Source organism: Aethalodelphis obliquidens, unplaced genomic scaffold, assembly GCF_003676395.1.
Source record: "Aethalodelphis obliquidens isolate GAN/ISIS:26980383/991018 unplaced genomic scaffold, ASM367639v1 scaffold5, whole genome shotgun sequence".
Taxonomy (NCBI): domain Eukaryota; kingdom Metazoa; phylum Chordata; class Mammalia; order Artiodactyla; family Delphinidae; genus Aethalodelphis; species Aethalodelphis obliquidens.
Genome location: NW_020837949.1, coordinates 66,568,091 through 66,583,885, shown reverse-complemented (window position 1 = coordinate 66,583,885; position 15,795 = coordinate 66,568,091). Strand labels below are relative to the sequence as shown.

Below are 15,795 nucleotides of genomic sequence, written 5' to 3'. Positions count from 1 at the left end.
AGCCCCTAAGCTACACTTCCAGAGTGATGCTGCTAAGACTCAGTTTAATTATGTCCGCTCCTTCCCCCATGATCTTAATGGCATTGTTTTGTGCTCGCATTGCATTCTGAGAATATCTCCATAGCACAAGGCGTGTTACATCCTACCACTGCATGTGTCACCATCATTTGACTATGTGCACCTCAGTTATGTTTTAAAAAGTATCTGTTCAACTTGGAATCGCCAGCACTAAGCTGAAATAAGCTGGTACCTAGTAGATTAACAATAAGGCTAATTAAACTTGAGTTAAATTAGGTTATTTGGTTCCATTGATATTAGCTTTCAGCCATATGTTTGGGGGGTGAGTATAAGAAGGTGCTAGTCATTCGTTTAGTCAGTCAGATTCTGATAGGTCTTACCCCTTAGAAAGAGAAGTAAATGACAAATAGACCAGGGCTTCCCAAATTGAAGCATGCATGTGAATCACCTAGGGATCTTGTTACAAAGCAGAATCTGATTCAGGTCTTGGGTGGGACTGGGAGTCTGCATTTCTAACAACGAAGTCAGTGTTCCTGGTTTGTGGACCACATTAGGAGAACCAAAGCTCTAGAGAGGAAGACAGTTCACTGCAGAGGGATTTTTGCTTTTGCTGTTGTTAATTTTTTTTTTTTAATTGTCTGTGGCTCTATTTTTTCCTTTCATTTTTTTAATTTTTATTTTTAACATCTTTATTGGAGTATAATTGCTTTACATTACAATGTTGTGTTAGTTTCTGCTGTATAACAAAGTGAATCAGCTGTATGTATGCACATATCCCCATATCCCCTCCCTCTTGTGACTCCCTCCCACCCTCTCTATCCCACCCCTGTAGTGGGTCACAAAGCACTAGGCTGATCTCCCTGTGCTATGTGGCTGCTTCCCACTGATATCTGTTTTACATTTGGTAGTGTATATATGTCCATGCTACTCTCTCACTTTGTCCCAGTTTACCTTTCCCCCTCCCCGTGTCCTCAGGTCCATTGTGTACATCTGAGTCTTTATTCCTGTCCTGCCCCTAGGTTCATGAGAACTTTTTTTTTTTTGATTCCATATATATGTGTTAGCAAACGGTAATTCTTTTTCCCTTTCTGACTTACTTCACTCTGTATGACACACTCTAGGTCCATCCACCTCACTACAAATAACTCAATTTCGTGTCTTTTTATGGCTGAGTAATATTCCATTGTATATATGTGCCACATCTTCTTTATCCATTCATCTGTCAATGGACACTTAGTTTGCTTCCGTGTCCTGGCTATTGTAAATAGAGCTGCAATGAACATTTTGGTACATGACTGTTTTTGAATTATGGTTTTCTCAGGGTATATGCCCAGTAGTGGGGTTGCTGGGTCATATGGTAGTTCTATTTTTAGTTTTTTAAGGAACGTCCATACTGTTCTCCATAGTGGCTGTTTTCCACCAACAGTGCGAAAGCATTCCCTTTTCTCCACACCCTCTCCAGCCTTTTTTGTATGTAGATTTTTTTGATGATGGCTATTCTTACCTGTGTGAGGTGATACCTCATTGTAGTTTTGATTTGCATTTCTCTAATGATTAATGATGTTGAGCATCCTTTCATGTGTTTGTTGACAATCTGTATATCTTCATTGGAGAAATGTATATTTAGGTCTTCTGCCCATTTTTGGATTATGTTGTCTGGTTTTTTGATATTGAGCTGCATGAGCTGCTTGTATATTTTGGAGATTAATCCTTTGTCCATTGCTTCGTTTGCAAATATTTTCTCCCATTCTGAGGGTTGTCTTTTTGTCTTGTTGATGGTTTCCTTTGCTGTTCAAAAGCTTTGAAGTTTCATTAGGTCCTCTTTGTTTATTTTTGTTTTTATTTCCATTTCTCTAGGAGGTGGGTCAAAAAGGATCTTACTGTGATTTATATCATAGAGTGTTCTACCTATGTTTTCCACTAAGAGTTTTATAGTGTCTGGCCTTAGATTTAGGTCTTTAATCCATTTTGAGTTTATGTTTGAGTATGGTGTTAGGAAGTGTTCTAATTTCATTCTTTTATATGTACCTGTCTAGTTTTCCCAGCACTACTTATTGAAGAGGCTGTCTTTTCTCCATTATATACTCTTGCCTACTTTATCAAAAATAAGGTGACCATATGTGCTTGGGTTTATCTCTGGATTTTCTATCCTGTTCCACTGATCTATATTTCTGTTTTTGTGCCAGTACCATACTGTCTTGATTACTGTAGCTTTGTAGTATAGTCGGAAGTCATGGAGACTGATTCCTCCAGCTCCGTTTTTCTTTCTCAAGGTTGCTGTCACTATTCAGGGTCTTTTGTGTTTCCATACAAACTGTGAAATTTTTTGTCCTAGTTCTGTGAAGAATGCCATTGGTAGTTTGACAGGGATTGCATTGAATCTGTAGATTGCTTTGGGTAGTATTGTCATTTTCACAATGTTGATTCTTCCAATCCAAGAACATGGTATATCTCTCCATCTGTTTGTATCATCTTTAATATCTTTCATCAGTGTCTTCTAGTTTTCTGCATACAGGTCTTCTGTCTCCTTAGGTAGGTTTATTCCTACATATTTTATTCTTTTTGTTGCATTGGTAAATGGGAGTGTTTCCTTAATTTCTCTTTCGGATTTTTCATAATTAGTGTGTAGGAATGCAAGAAATTTCTGTACATTAATTTTGTATCCTGCTACTCAACCAAATTAATTGATGAGTTCTAGTAGTTTCCTGGTAGCATCTTTAGGATTCTCTATGTATAGTATCATGTCACCTGCAAACTGACAGTTTTACTTCTTCTCTTCTGATTGGGATTCCTTTTATTTCTTTTTCTTCTCTGATTGCTGTGGCTAAAACTTCCAAAACTATGTTGAATAATAGCAGTGAGAGTGGGAAACCTTGTCTTGTTCCTGATCTTAGTGTAAATGGTTTCAGTTTTTCACCATAGAGAACGATGTTGGCTGTGGGTTTGTCATATGTGGCCTTTATTATGTTAAGGTAGGTTCCCTCTATGCCTACTCTCTGGAGCATTTTTATCATAAGTAGATGTTGAATTTTGTCAAAAGCTTTTTCTGCATCTATTGAGATTTTCATATGGTTTTTCTCCTTCAATTTGTTAATATGGTGTATCACATTGATTGATTTGCATATATTGAAGAATTCTTGCATTCCTGGGATAAACCCCACTTGATCATGGTGTATGATCCTTTTAATGTGCTGTTGGATTCTGTTTGCTAGTATTTTGTTGAGGATTTTTGCATCTATGTTCATCAGTGATATTGGCCTGTAATTTTCTTTTTTTGTGACATCTTCGTCTGGTTTTGGTATCAGGGTAATGGTGGCCTGAAGAATAAGTTTTTTTGTTTTTGTTTTGTTTTGTTTTGTTTTGTTTTTGTGGTACGCGGGCCTCTCACTGTTGGGGCCTCTCCCGTTGCGGAGCAACAGGCTCCGGATGTGCAGGCTCAGCAGCCATGGCTCACGGGCCCAGCCGCTCCTCGGCATGTGGGATCTTCCCAGACCGGGGCACGAACCCGTGTCCCCTGCATCGGCAGGCAGACTCTCAACCACCGCGCCACCAGGGAAGCCCAAGAATAAGTTTAAAAGTGGTTTTCCCTCTGCTTTATTTTGGAAGAGTTTGAGAAGGATAGGTGTTAGCTCTTCTCTAAATGTTTGATAGGATTCACCTGTGCAGCCAGCTTGTCCTGGGCTTTTGTTTGTTGGAAGATTTTTAATCACGGTTTCAATTTCAGTGCTTGTGATTGGTCCGTTTATATTTTCTACTTCTTCCTGGTTCAGGAAGAACCAGGAAGATTGTGCTTTTCTAAGAATTTATCCATTTCTTCCAGGTTGTTCCTTTTATTGGCATATAGTTGCTTGTAGTAATCTCTCATGATCCTTTGTATTTCTGCAGTGTCAGTTGTTACTTCTCCTTTTTCATTTCTAATTCTGTTAACTTGAGTCTTCTTCCTTTTTTTCTTGGTGAGTCTGGTTACTGGTTTTTCAGTTTTGTTTATCTTCTCAAGGAACCAGCTTTTAGTTTTATTGATCTTTGCTATCGTTTCCTTCATTTCTTTTTCATTTATTTCTGATCTGATCTTTATGATTCTTTCCTTCTGCTAGCGTTGGGGTTTTTTTGGTTCTTTTTTCTCTAATTGTTTTAGGTGTTAGGTTAGGTTGTTTATTTGAGAGTTTTCTTGTTTCTTGAGGTAGGATTGTATTGCTATAAACTTCCCTCTTACTAGTGCTTTTGCTGCATTCCATAGGTTATGGGTCATCGTGTTTTCATTGTCATTTGTTTCTAGGTATTTTTTGATTTCCTCTTTGATTTCTTCAGTGATTTCTTGGTTATTTAGTAGCGTATTGTTTGACCTCAATGTGTTTGTATTTTTTACAGATTTTTTTCCTGTAATTGATATCTAGTCTCATAGCATTGTGGTCAGAAAAGATACTTGATACAATTTCAATTTTCTTAAATTTACCAAGGCTTGATTTGTGACCCAAGATATGGTCTATCCTGGAGGATGTTCCATGAGCACTTGAGAAGAAAGTGTATTCTGTTGTTTTGGGATGGAATGTTCTATAAATATCAGTTAGATCTATCTGGTCTATTGTGTCATTTAAAGCTTGTGTTTCCTTATTTATTTTCATATTGGAGAATCTGTCCATAGGTGAAAATGGGGTGTCAAGGTCTCCTACTATAATTGTGTTACTGTCAATTTCCCCTATTATGGCTGTTAGTATTTGCCTTATATATTGAGGTGCTCCTATGTTGAGTGCATAAATACTTACAATTCTTCTGTCATCTTCTTGGATTGATCCCTTGATCACTATGTAGTGTCCTTCTTTGTCTCTTGTAATAATCTTTATTTTAAAGTCTGTTTTGTCTGATATGAGAATTGCTACTCTAGCTTTCTTTTGATTTCCATTTGCATGGACTCTGTTTTTCCATCCCCTCACGTTCAGTCTGTGTGTGTCTCTAGGTCTGAAGTGTGTCTCTTGTAGACAGCATATATACAGGTCTTGTTTTCGTATCCATTCAACCAGTCTATGTCCTTTGGTTGGAGCATTTAATCCATTTACATTTAAGGTAATTACGATATGTATGTTCCTATTACCATTTTCTTTACTGTTTTGGGATTGTTATAGTAGGTCTTTTCCTTCTCTTGTGTTTCCTTCCTAGAGAAGTTCCTTTAGTGTTTATTATATTGCTGGTTTGGTGGTGCTGAATTCTCTTAACTTTTGCTTGTCTGTAAAGGTTTTAATTTCTCCATCAACTCTGAATGAGATCCTTGCTGGATAGAGTAATGTTGGCTGTAGGTTTTTCCTTTTTATTACTTTAAATATGTTCTGCCACTCCCTTCTGACTTGCAGAGTTTCTGCTGAAAGGTCAGCTGTTAACCTTACGGGGATTCCCTTGTATGTTATTTGCTGCTTCTCCTTTGTTTCTTTTAATATTTTTTCTGTGTATTTAATTTTTGATAGTTTGATTCATATGTGTCTTGGCATGTTTCCCCTTGGATTTATCCTGTATGGGACGCTGCACTTCCTGGTCTTGATTGACTGTTTCCTTTCCCATGTTAGGGAAGTTTTCAACTAAAAGCTCTTCAAATATTTTCTCAGACCCTTTCTTTTTCTCTTCTTCTTCTGGGACCCCTATTATTCAAATGTTGGTGCGTTTAATGTTGTCCCAGAGGTCTCTGAGACTGTCCTCAGTTCTTTTCATTCTTTTTTCTTTATTCTGCTCTGAGGTAGTTATTTCCAGTATTTTATCTTCCAGGTCACTTATCTGTTCTTCTGCCTCAGTTATTCTGCTGTTGATTCCTTCTAGAGAATATTTAATTTCATTTATTGGTTCTTCATCATTGTTTGTTTGCTCTTTAGTTCTTCTAGGCCCTTGTTAAACATTTCTTGTATTTTCTCCATTCTATTTCCAAGATTTTGGATCATCTTTCCTATCATTATTCTGAATTCCTTTTTAGGTAGACTGACTACTTCCTCTTCATTTGTTTGGTCTGGTGGGTTTTTACCTTGCTCCTTCATCTGCTGCATATTTCTCTGTTTTCTCATTTTATTTAACTTACTGTGTTTGGGGTCTCCTTTTCACAGGCTGCATGTTCATAATTCCCGTTGTTTTTGGTGTCTGCCTCTGTGGGTGAGGTTGGTTCAGTGGGTTGTGTAGGCTTCCTGGTGGAGGGGACTGGTGCCTGTGTTCTGGTGGGTGGGGCTGGATCTTATCTTTCTGGTGGGCAGGACCATGTCAGGTGGTGTGTTAGGGGTTTCTGTGAAGTTATTATGATTTTAGGCAGTCTCTTTGCTAATGGGTGCGGTTGTGTTCCTGTCTTGCTAGTTGTTTGGTGTGGGGTGTCCAGCACTGGAGTTTGCTGGCTGTTGGGTGGAGCTGGATATTAGCGCTGAGACAGAGATCTCTGGGAGAGCTCTCACCAATTGATATTACATGGGGATGGCAGTTCTCTGGTGGTCCAGTCTCCTGAACTTGGCCCTCCCACCTCAGAGGCTCTGGCCTCACAGCAAGCCGGAGCACCAAGACCCTGTCAGCCACATGGCTCAGAAGAAAAGGGAGAGCAAAAGAAAGAAAAAAAATAGAAAAAAAGAAATTAATTTTAGAAAGGAAAAGAAATTTTTTAATAGAAAATAACAATAATTTAAAAAAAGAGAGCCACAAAACCAATAAAGAAATCCACCAATGATAACAAGCACTAAACACTAAACTAAGATAAACATAAAAGTCAGAAACAAGTCAGTCACAGACAGCAAACCCCAAGTCTACAGTTGCTCCCAAAGTCCACCGCCACAATTTTGAGATGATTCGTTGTCTATTCAGGTATTCCATAGATGCAGGGTACATCATGTTGATTGTAGGGATTTAATCCACTGCTTCTGAGGCTTCTGGGAGAGATTTCCCTTTCTCTTCTTTGTTCGCACAGCTCCTGGGGTTCAGCTTTGGTTTTGGCCCCACCTGTGCACGTATGTCACCCTTAGGCATCTGTTCCCCACCCAGACAGGAGGGGGTTAAAGCAGCGGCTGATTAGGGGGCTCTTGGTCATTCAGGCCAGGGGGAGGGAAGGGTACAGTAGTCTTAATTGGAATGCAGGGCCAGCCTGTGGTGGCAGAGGCCGGTGTGATGTTGCAACAGCCTCAGGCATGCCCTGTGTTCTTCCCGGGGATGTTGTCCCTGGATCATGGGACCCTGGCAGTGGCGGGCTGCACAGGCTCCCGGGGTGGTAGGTGGTGTGGATAGTAACCTGTGCTTGCACTCAGGCTTCTTGGTGGTTGGAGCAGCAGGCGTTAGCGTTTCATGCCCATCTCTGGGGTCCGAGCTGAGAGCCGCAGCTTGCGCCTGTCTGCAAAGCTTGTTTAGGCAGTGCTCTGAATCCCCTCTCCTCGTGCCCCCCTGAACAATGGTCTCTTGCCTCTTAGGCAGTTCCAGACCTTTTCCCGGACTTCCTCCCAGTTAGCTGTGGTGCACTAGCCCCCTTCAGTCTGTGTTCACACAGCCAAACCCAGTCCTCTCCCTGGGATCTGACCTCCGAAGCCTGAGCCTCAGCTCCGAGCCCCTGCCCACCCCGGCGGGTGAGCAGACAAGCCTCTCAGGCTGGTGAGTGCTGCTCGACACTGATCCTCTGTGCGGGAATCTCTCCGCTTTGCCCTCCGCACCCCTGTTGCTGTGCTCTCCTCCATGGCTCCACAGCTTCCCCCCTGCCCACCACCAGTCTCCACCGGTGAAGGGGCTTCCTAGTGTGTGGACACCTTTCCTCCTTCACAGCTCCCTCCCACTGGTGCAGGTCCCATCCGTATCCTTTTGTCTCTGTTTATTCTTTTTTATTTTGCCCTACCCAGGTACGTGGGGGAGTTTCTTGCCTTTTGGGAGGTCTGAGGTCTTCTGCCAGCATTTAGTAGGTGCTCTGTAAGAGTTTCCACGTGTAGATGTGTTTTTGATGTACTTGTGGGGAGGATGGTGATCTCCACGTCTTACTCCTCTGCCATCTTGAAGGTCCCCTCATTGTTAATCTTTTTAACACTCATATCAAAATAATATGTGCACATTAGAAAAACCAGAATGTATAGCGTTCCAAGAAAAACGGCTAGCCTCTGTCCCATCATTTCTGGGTCACCAGGTCCACTCTTTGATTCTTTGGCTGCCTCTTCTGATTGCTTACTGCATGTCTGTAAACAATCTGCTTTGCTGTGATTTTTTTGACTTAATAGCTTTAGGTATATTCTACTTAATTTATGCTATGGAAAGTGGTTTTTAATACTCTCACATTACTCCATTTAACTCTTAATAATAGTTAATATGTACTGAGTGATTTTTATGTGCCAGGTAACATTCTAAGCATTTTGTGTACATTGATTCATTTAGTCCTTACAAGAAACCAATGAAATGGACACTATATTAAAGTCTCTATAGTATTTTTTTTAATGGAACTTTATTTTATTTATTTATTTATTTTTGGCTGCATTGGGTCTTTGCTGCTGTGCGTGGGCTTTAGTTGTGGTGAGCGGGGGCTACTCTCCGTTGTGGTGCACGAACTTCTCATTTCAGTGGCTTCTCTTGTTGCAGAGCATGGGCTGTAGGCACGTGGGCTTCAGTAGTTGTGGCATGCGGGCTCAGTAGTTGTGGCTCATGGACTCTAGAGCACAGGTTCAGAAGTTGTGGCGCACGGGCTTAGTTGCTCCATGGCATGTAAGTTCTTCCCGGGCCAGGGGTTCAACCCCTGTCCCCTGCATTGGCAGGTGGATTCTTAACCACTGTGCCACCAGGGAAGCCCAAAGTCTCTACAGTATTGATGAGGGAAATTAATTATAGTCCTCTGCCCAAAGTCTCCAGATAGGAAGTGGTGGACCCTGGCAGTCTGATTTTTAACCAGTATGCCGTTCTGCTTCTGAAGAAAAATTTTATTTAAATCAATATAAAACATGTAATGATTGAGATTATGAAAATGTTGTCAACTGTAGAACCAAGTACTGTCACACAATTACATTTTCTTTCCTATAAAGCTTTTATAATCTCTTTTTTCTTTGTAAAATCATTATAATAATTCTAATTTTTTTAAACTACATGGTATCAATTAATCTATTATCCCCACTCCCTTCTTTATATGGCAAAAGCCCTTCCCTGCAGGTTTCTTCCTAGGTTTCTTGCAGATCTCTCATCCTGGGTCTCAGCTGGATACCCTTTTTGTTGTTGTTCTTGTTCTTAATAAACTTAATTTTTACAGCACTTTTAGGTTCGCCATAAAATTGAGACAAAGGTACAGAGATTCCCCATATACCTCCCACCACCCGACACACATAGCCTCCCCACTAGCAGAATTCCCCACTGAAATGGTATCTTTGATATAATCAATGAACCTACATTGACACATCATAATCATCCAAAGTCCATAGTTTGCACTAGGGTTCACTCTTGGTGTTGTTCATTCTATGAGCTTGGACAAATGTGTAATGTCTTGTATCCATCATTACAACATCCTAAAGAATATTTTCACTTCCCTAAAAATTCTCTGTGCTTCATCTATTCATCACTCTCCCCCATAAACCCTGGCAACCACTTATCTTTTTACTGTCCCCGTAGTTTTCCCTTCTCTAGAATGTCATATAATTGGAATCATACAGGATGTAGCCTTCTCACATTGATGTCTTTCACTTAATAATATGCTTTTAAGTTTCCTCCATGTCTTTTCATGGCTTGATAGGTCATTTCTTTTTAGCACTGAATAATATTCCTTTGTCTGGATATACCACAGTTTATATATCCTTTCACCTACTGAAGGGCCTCTTGGTTGTTTCCAAGTTTTGGCAGTTATGAAAAAAGCTGCTGCAGACATCTGTGTACAGGTTTTTGTGCAGACCTATGTTTTCAACTTTTTTGGTTAAATCCCAAGAGTGAAAACACTGGATCATATGATAAGAGTATATTTAGTTGTGTAAGAAACCTCCATACTGTCTTCCAAAGTGGCTGCGCCATTTTGCATTCCCAGCACCTATGTATGGGAGTTCCTGTTGCTCCACATCCTCACCAGCATTTGGTGTTATCAATGTGACCCTCTGTTTTTTTAATCTTTCTTAGCTCACGCATCTGTTCTGCTGGAGAACACACTCAAAAATGGTTCAAAGGACACATAAATGGTAAACTCTCTAGAACCTTTTATGAATGAAAGTATCTTCATTGTACCCTTGCATTTAATCAATCCATTGACTAAGTATAGAATTCTAAGATAAAATTAACTTCTTTTGGGGTTTGAAGGTTTTTCTCCATTTTCTTCTACCACTCATGTTTTTGAGAAGCTTAATGCCATGCTGATTTTTATTTTTCTGTAAGTGACCTGTTTTTCCTCTCACAGGGCATTTAGAATCTTCTTTATCTCACTGTGCTTTGAAATTTCAAAATAATGTGTTATTTGAGCTGGGCAGGACAGGGGTCAAAGTTTGAGGGAAGGTTCTCCAAAGCACTAATTGACACAGAAGTGCAGAGGTGGGAATTAACAAGGAGTGCTTGGGAGATTTGAGTCAGCTTTCAAAACCCAGCTCTTGTACTTACCAACTTGAGTGGTGTAGTGCAAGTTACAGAACCTAAGTTTCTGTCCTGTATTGTAAAATAAGGGTGCCGACACCTACCTCCCAGGGTTGTTGAGAGGGTAAAATTAGATAATATATTTTTTAAATTATGAAGAAATATTCTTTTGATATTAGGTATGAGAATTCCTTGAAGATAGAATAGATCCATCTTTATTCCAATCTTATCAGGATGCTTTGATAAGCACTTGCTTCGGTAGATGTGTCATTCAGGGACTGGGTGTTAAGTAGGGTGTTCCTATCACATGAGGAAGAAAAATAACTACTCTTCACAATGAAGAGTATTAGGAATAGTTGATGCTGAGAGACAGGGAGCTAGGAAAGAAAATTGCAGTGAGCTGGGCCAAATACTGCTTGGAGAATGAGTGCAGGAAGACCTTCCAGTCTTCCTCAATTTTAGTTGGACTAAAAGTCTTCAGAGAGAACACAAAAGTCTAGTGGGACTAGACACTGTTCGCCGTATACTGTAAGATATAAACCTCTCTTCTATCCCTTTTAGGACATCGTTTTTCAATTCTATGTTCTTTGATAATATTACTTTTATGGGAGTAGACTTTTGTCAAGAGCAGCTCAGAGAGCTGGATGAAACAGGTAGCATGTGAATAACGTGTGTAAAGCACTTAGCATAATACTCAGCACACAGTAAAAGCCAAATCTTGTTATTTTTATTCTTGTTATTATTGGTCATATTACAATTATGAGGTGGAGCTCTCTATCACACCATGCAACCCTGACAACGTCATAGAAACAAGAAAACTGTGCCTTATAATCCTTCGTCTGGTTTCTATATGTGAATTTTTATTTCATATTGAATAATTATAAAACTGAAATCATTTTTTTTCTGTTTATATTTTTAGATGTGTCCAATCTTAATTTGAAATAGGAAGACAGAAGTAGAAAGAGTCATGAGACTTTTGCTGCTGTTGTTTTCCAAAGGAATAGATGATAAGTAAAAATGAAGAGTTCCTAATAGAACACCATTCTAATTCTGACAGTATCTATCTTGCATTTCTAGCAATGCTCTTCGACCTTCGTACGGCCATTCCAGCTCCTGGGAGCCCCATCACCATTGCTTATGAGTGCCCACAATTCTCTCTCAATTATAATCTCAGGTTCTCTTCCAAACTAAACAGTCTTGCAAACTGCCTTGCCCATAGCTAGTGCTCCATAAATATTTGATGTATTGAAAAACAACTAAGAAGTAACTACCTGACTCAAAAAAAATGGAAACGCTCAAAGAGAACCTAATGTTTGGTTCATGTTTTCAGATTGCTGAGACTTAATATAATAAAATCTTTGGGGGATAAAATCTGCTCCTTACTCCGTATTGTTTTTCTTGTAGATAACAGGTTCTCAAAAAAAGTAGTAATAAAAATATAAGGATGTGGAATTGAAACAGGCATGTGAGTCATCCCATGCCTGATGAGGTGCCCTTAACCAGGTTCCCCCAACACAGCCCATCTGAACCTAAATTACACTTAAGTCTCTACAGCTTTCTGAAACCTCACCTGGACTTGCTGTGACTACAGTACCAACAGTTCACCTGGACTGGAATTTTTCTCATCCTTAATGGAGTAGTTTTTGCTCTGCTCAAATATACAAAGACCTATAATTATCTGGTGACATACTGTATGCAAAGAGCCTGGATACGTACTAGACATCTTATGAGTGCGAGTTTCCTCCATGTAATCTCCCCTAAGAGGAAAACAGCCAATTGTTTCTCATTTTTATGAATAACAGACAGAAAGATGTAGATTGCATTTTGTACGGAAATAATGTTAAATTAAAGAAAGAGTTATGTACCTTGACCATAGGAGTGCTTAAATAACCAAGAAGATAGATTACAGATAATTTTAAAAATAGGACCATTATCCTGCTTTGAAACTATAACCTAGAATTCGAATTAGTCAGTAGTATGGATTAAGGGTCCCACTGTGTCAGGAGCACTGAATGAGATACTGTGCTATTTTTCAAAGGAATAGCAACATGTGATTTCTTTTAAAAGGGATTGTTAATAAAAAGATAGCTATGATCAAAGAAAATCCAAATAACTTAAAAAATACAAAGGGCAAACAAAATCTCATACACAATAAGTTGAGGTATTTTGGCTATGCCTTGTCATAAATTGATGCTAATCTTTTGTGACTAGAATGATATATTTCTTCCAACATCTTAACAACAATAATTTGTTAATAATCATCTTGTTTTCCAAAAGGCCCTAATATTATCATACCCTCTAAAGGATTTAGTCCAGCAACTGGGAATCAGAAATCTTTATTTTTTTACCTTAGCTACTTACGTTCTGTTTGAATCTAAGGTTATGACATAAGTAATATGTGTTAACTGCCTCATCAGGTACTCATTTTAAACTAACATATTTTTATAAAAAAATTCATTTTTATTTTCAGCGTTAAAAAAAAATAGTGCCTTTCTGCTTAGCCTTGTATTTCAGCATCTATAACACTATTGAACATGCTTGTTAAATTTCTCTTTCTTACTTGACTATAATTTACTGGGGATAGAGATTGTACTTTGTTTATTAGAGGTTCATGGTACAGTGTCTGAGGCATAGTAGGGGCTTGATACATTTTGTGAAATGAATAAATGAGTGAATGATGGTGTATTAGGTTTTATACTCTAGAGGAGTATAAAATCAATGGCATAAGGTAGGGCGTAATTTGAAAGTGAATTATTAGGAGAGAAAATCTGGTAGAGATCTTTTTCAATCTACATAGATAGGTGCATTGTAGCATCTTAACTGTCTGGCTATTGATTCCCCAATTCATAAGATAAGAAAAATAAAATAAAATAAGATATCCAGAGAGTTTGAGGCTGGTTTAGCCTGGTGGCCTTTTACAGGTGCAACTTATCTTTACAGTACAAAGAACACTGAATCTTCCCAGAATAACCTGATTCCAACAGAGTTAAATAAAGAGTTGTTCGTTTATCCTGATTTTTAACATAGTTCTGTCTTTCTAGACTGTGAAGTAAATCTCCATTTCCCAACAGCCCCAGTGCTGATTTTAATGATCGTGTCCACGTGACATCCACTTTTTTTTGTTTCATTGCTATTAGTCAATGACAAGTGAAGGATATTCAGTTTAACTTGAAAATGTCAGCTATGCACTTTAAGAGATATATTTTTGCAGCTTTTAATGAGGTGGTGTTTCTTTTTGAAAGAAATACTCATCTCTGATGCGGGTGCTGTGCTGGTGACAACTGATATTTAATAAGCGATGGTTCTTATATTAGTCGCAGTTCTCTAAAGAAAATGTCTCAGATTGCTTTTGAAAAACTCTTAGCGTCACTAGCCCAAAGGCAAGATGTGACCTTTTTATTACATAATGAGAATCATTTATTATCTTACAATGTATCTTAAAGTCACAGACAAAATGCCACTTTGATAATTGCTTTCAATTAGCTTTGAGCATAGCATATATTCATAAAATGTCTTCTCTAATTTAGGCTTGAATTAGAGAAAATTGCAGACATAATCTACTTTAAGGTTGTCTCATTTAAGGTGATTCGTAGTTTTATTTCAAAGAAATCAAAAAGAGTAGCTTTAGAACAGTCTCTCAGAATGTTTTAAGCGGCTTTTCAATATTTGATTCTATTCTATTACCAATTAATTAACAAATTAGAAAGCTAGTTCATCATTTCTGACCTTTTATGCGCGCTAACTTTTGACTTTCATTCGTAATGATTGTTTTGAAATTAAGCCCTGCAGTTCATATTGAAAGAGAGAAACAATCTGATTAGCAGAGTAAATAAGGCTTGCCTTGATATCAAGTACGTCTTGATGTTGGGCTATAACTGGGATTCTGAATACTATAATGGTGCAGCCTTTCCTATCTTAAGTAAATAATACATAACTAATGGTCAATAAATTATACTAGATAATCACGTGGCATGAACAAGGAATTTGGGGGTGTTATTACAAGAGAGGTTAGAAGTAATATGATATTTAAAATGTAGTTTCAATTAAATTTAATTTCTTGTTATCACCCTGAGCATTGGAATATAGTTTAAATACATACCTTATCTTCCTTAAAAATATTTTTGAAATAATAGAAACTCTGAAAATACATTTTACACTTGCGTTGTTTCAGTAATTCAGGGGATATTATTAACCTTAAGAGAGATTCTCAGAAATTGGTGTTGTATCTGGAGATTACTGTACCCTCTTTGTCTTTTTTTTCCCTAGATAAAAATTATGCACAAGAACCAAGCCCCGATGCTGATGGGCCCTCCTCCAAAAACCGGGTTGTTCTGCTCCCTCATCAAAAGAACAAGAAACCGAAGCAAGGAATAATCCTGTATCTTTTCATTCTTAGAGATTTAATTAGCATAATTGGGCCATGGAACACTTATGCTGGAAATCGTTGAACAATTTCAAGTCTCCTGCTCATGCAAAATCATGGAATTGGTTTAACAGTTTTTGTTACTGAGCTAATGTAAAATCCAGCTATTAGAAAATTTAATGTCTCAGTTTTTATAAGCATCTTTGCATGAAGAAAGCAAAAGTTTACATGAAGTGATACTGCCTATTTTTGTTGCATGCATTCCCATAAATTTTTTCATCTCCTACCCATTCCTTCTCCAATTTCCATTTACTAACCTGTAAAAAAAACCTGTACAACAAAAAAAGGAAATATCACGGGAAATGTGATTCCAGTTATTAATAAGCACTACTTAATAATGCTACAATAATCATAATTGCAGATTGCTATACTTTTCCCTTTAGAATCAAACAGTATATCAATGATCTTTGACCTGTGAGTTGAGGAGAAGCTTTTAATTGAAAGGTTTTGTTAAATAGTTGTCTACTTGCTGTATCTAAGTAGTTTTTCTTCGACATCTTGATGCTTCTGAGTGGAATTTAAGATATCAGGTATAAAGTATTCTTATGCTAAGAAGTAGGAAGTGGTTTTTAGTTTGTTTAGTTTTGTTTTTAATTCCAGGCATAAGTGGAAAAATATTACTTGGCAGTAAAGTATGTTAACATGGCAAGCCTTATTCCCTTCTGCATGTGAATTTAGAAGAAAATTCTTAATCACAACAGTAACCAAATAGATGTTTGAAACTATGTGCCTAATAAACTGTGTTTCCCACCAAAGATTCAGAAAAAGATGCTTTGAGAGAAATGGGTTAATGCATAATTAATTAAGCATTGTGGAGAAAATCTATGGTTCTAATGTGCAATTTT

At 38.2% G+C, this 15,795-nt stretch overlaps 1 protein-coding gene across 6 annotated transcripts in view; it reads left to right on the top strand.

Annotated features, from left to right (window-relative positions):
* The window catches only part of DGKB (diacylglycerol kinase beta), a 704,177-nt gene extending 688,460 nt beyond the window's left edge, over positions 1–15,717 (top strand). For all 6 annotated transcript variants that reach the window (XM_027102569.1, XM_027102571.1, XM_027102570.1 and 3 more), the window contains one exon: positions 14,794–15,717. In XM_027102569.1, coding sequence (XP_026958370.1) covers positions 14,794–14,901 — 108 coding nt within the window. In that variant the 3' untranslated portion in view covers positions 14,902–15,717. The remainder of the gene's footprint in view (positions 1–14,793) is intronic.
* Positions 15,718–15,795: the final 78 nt, after the last annotated feature.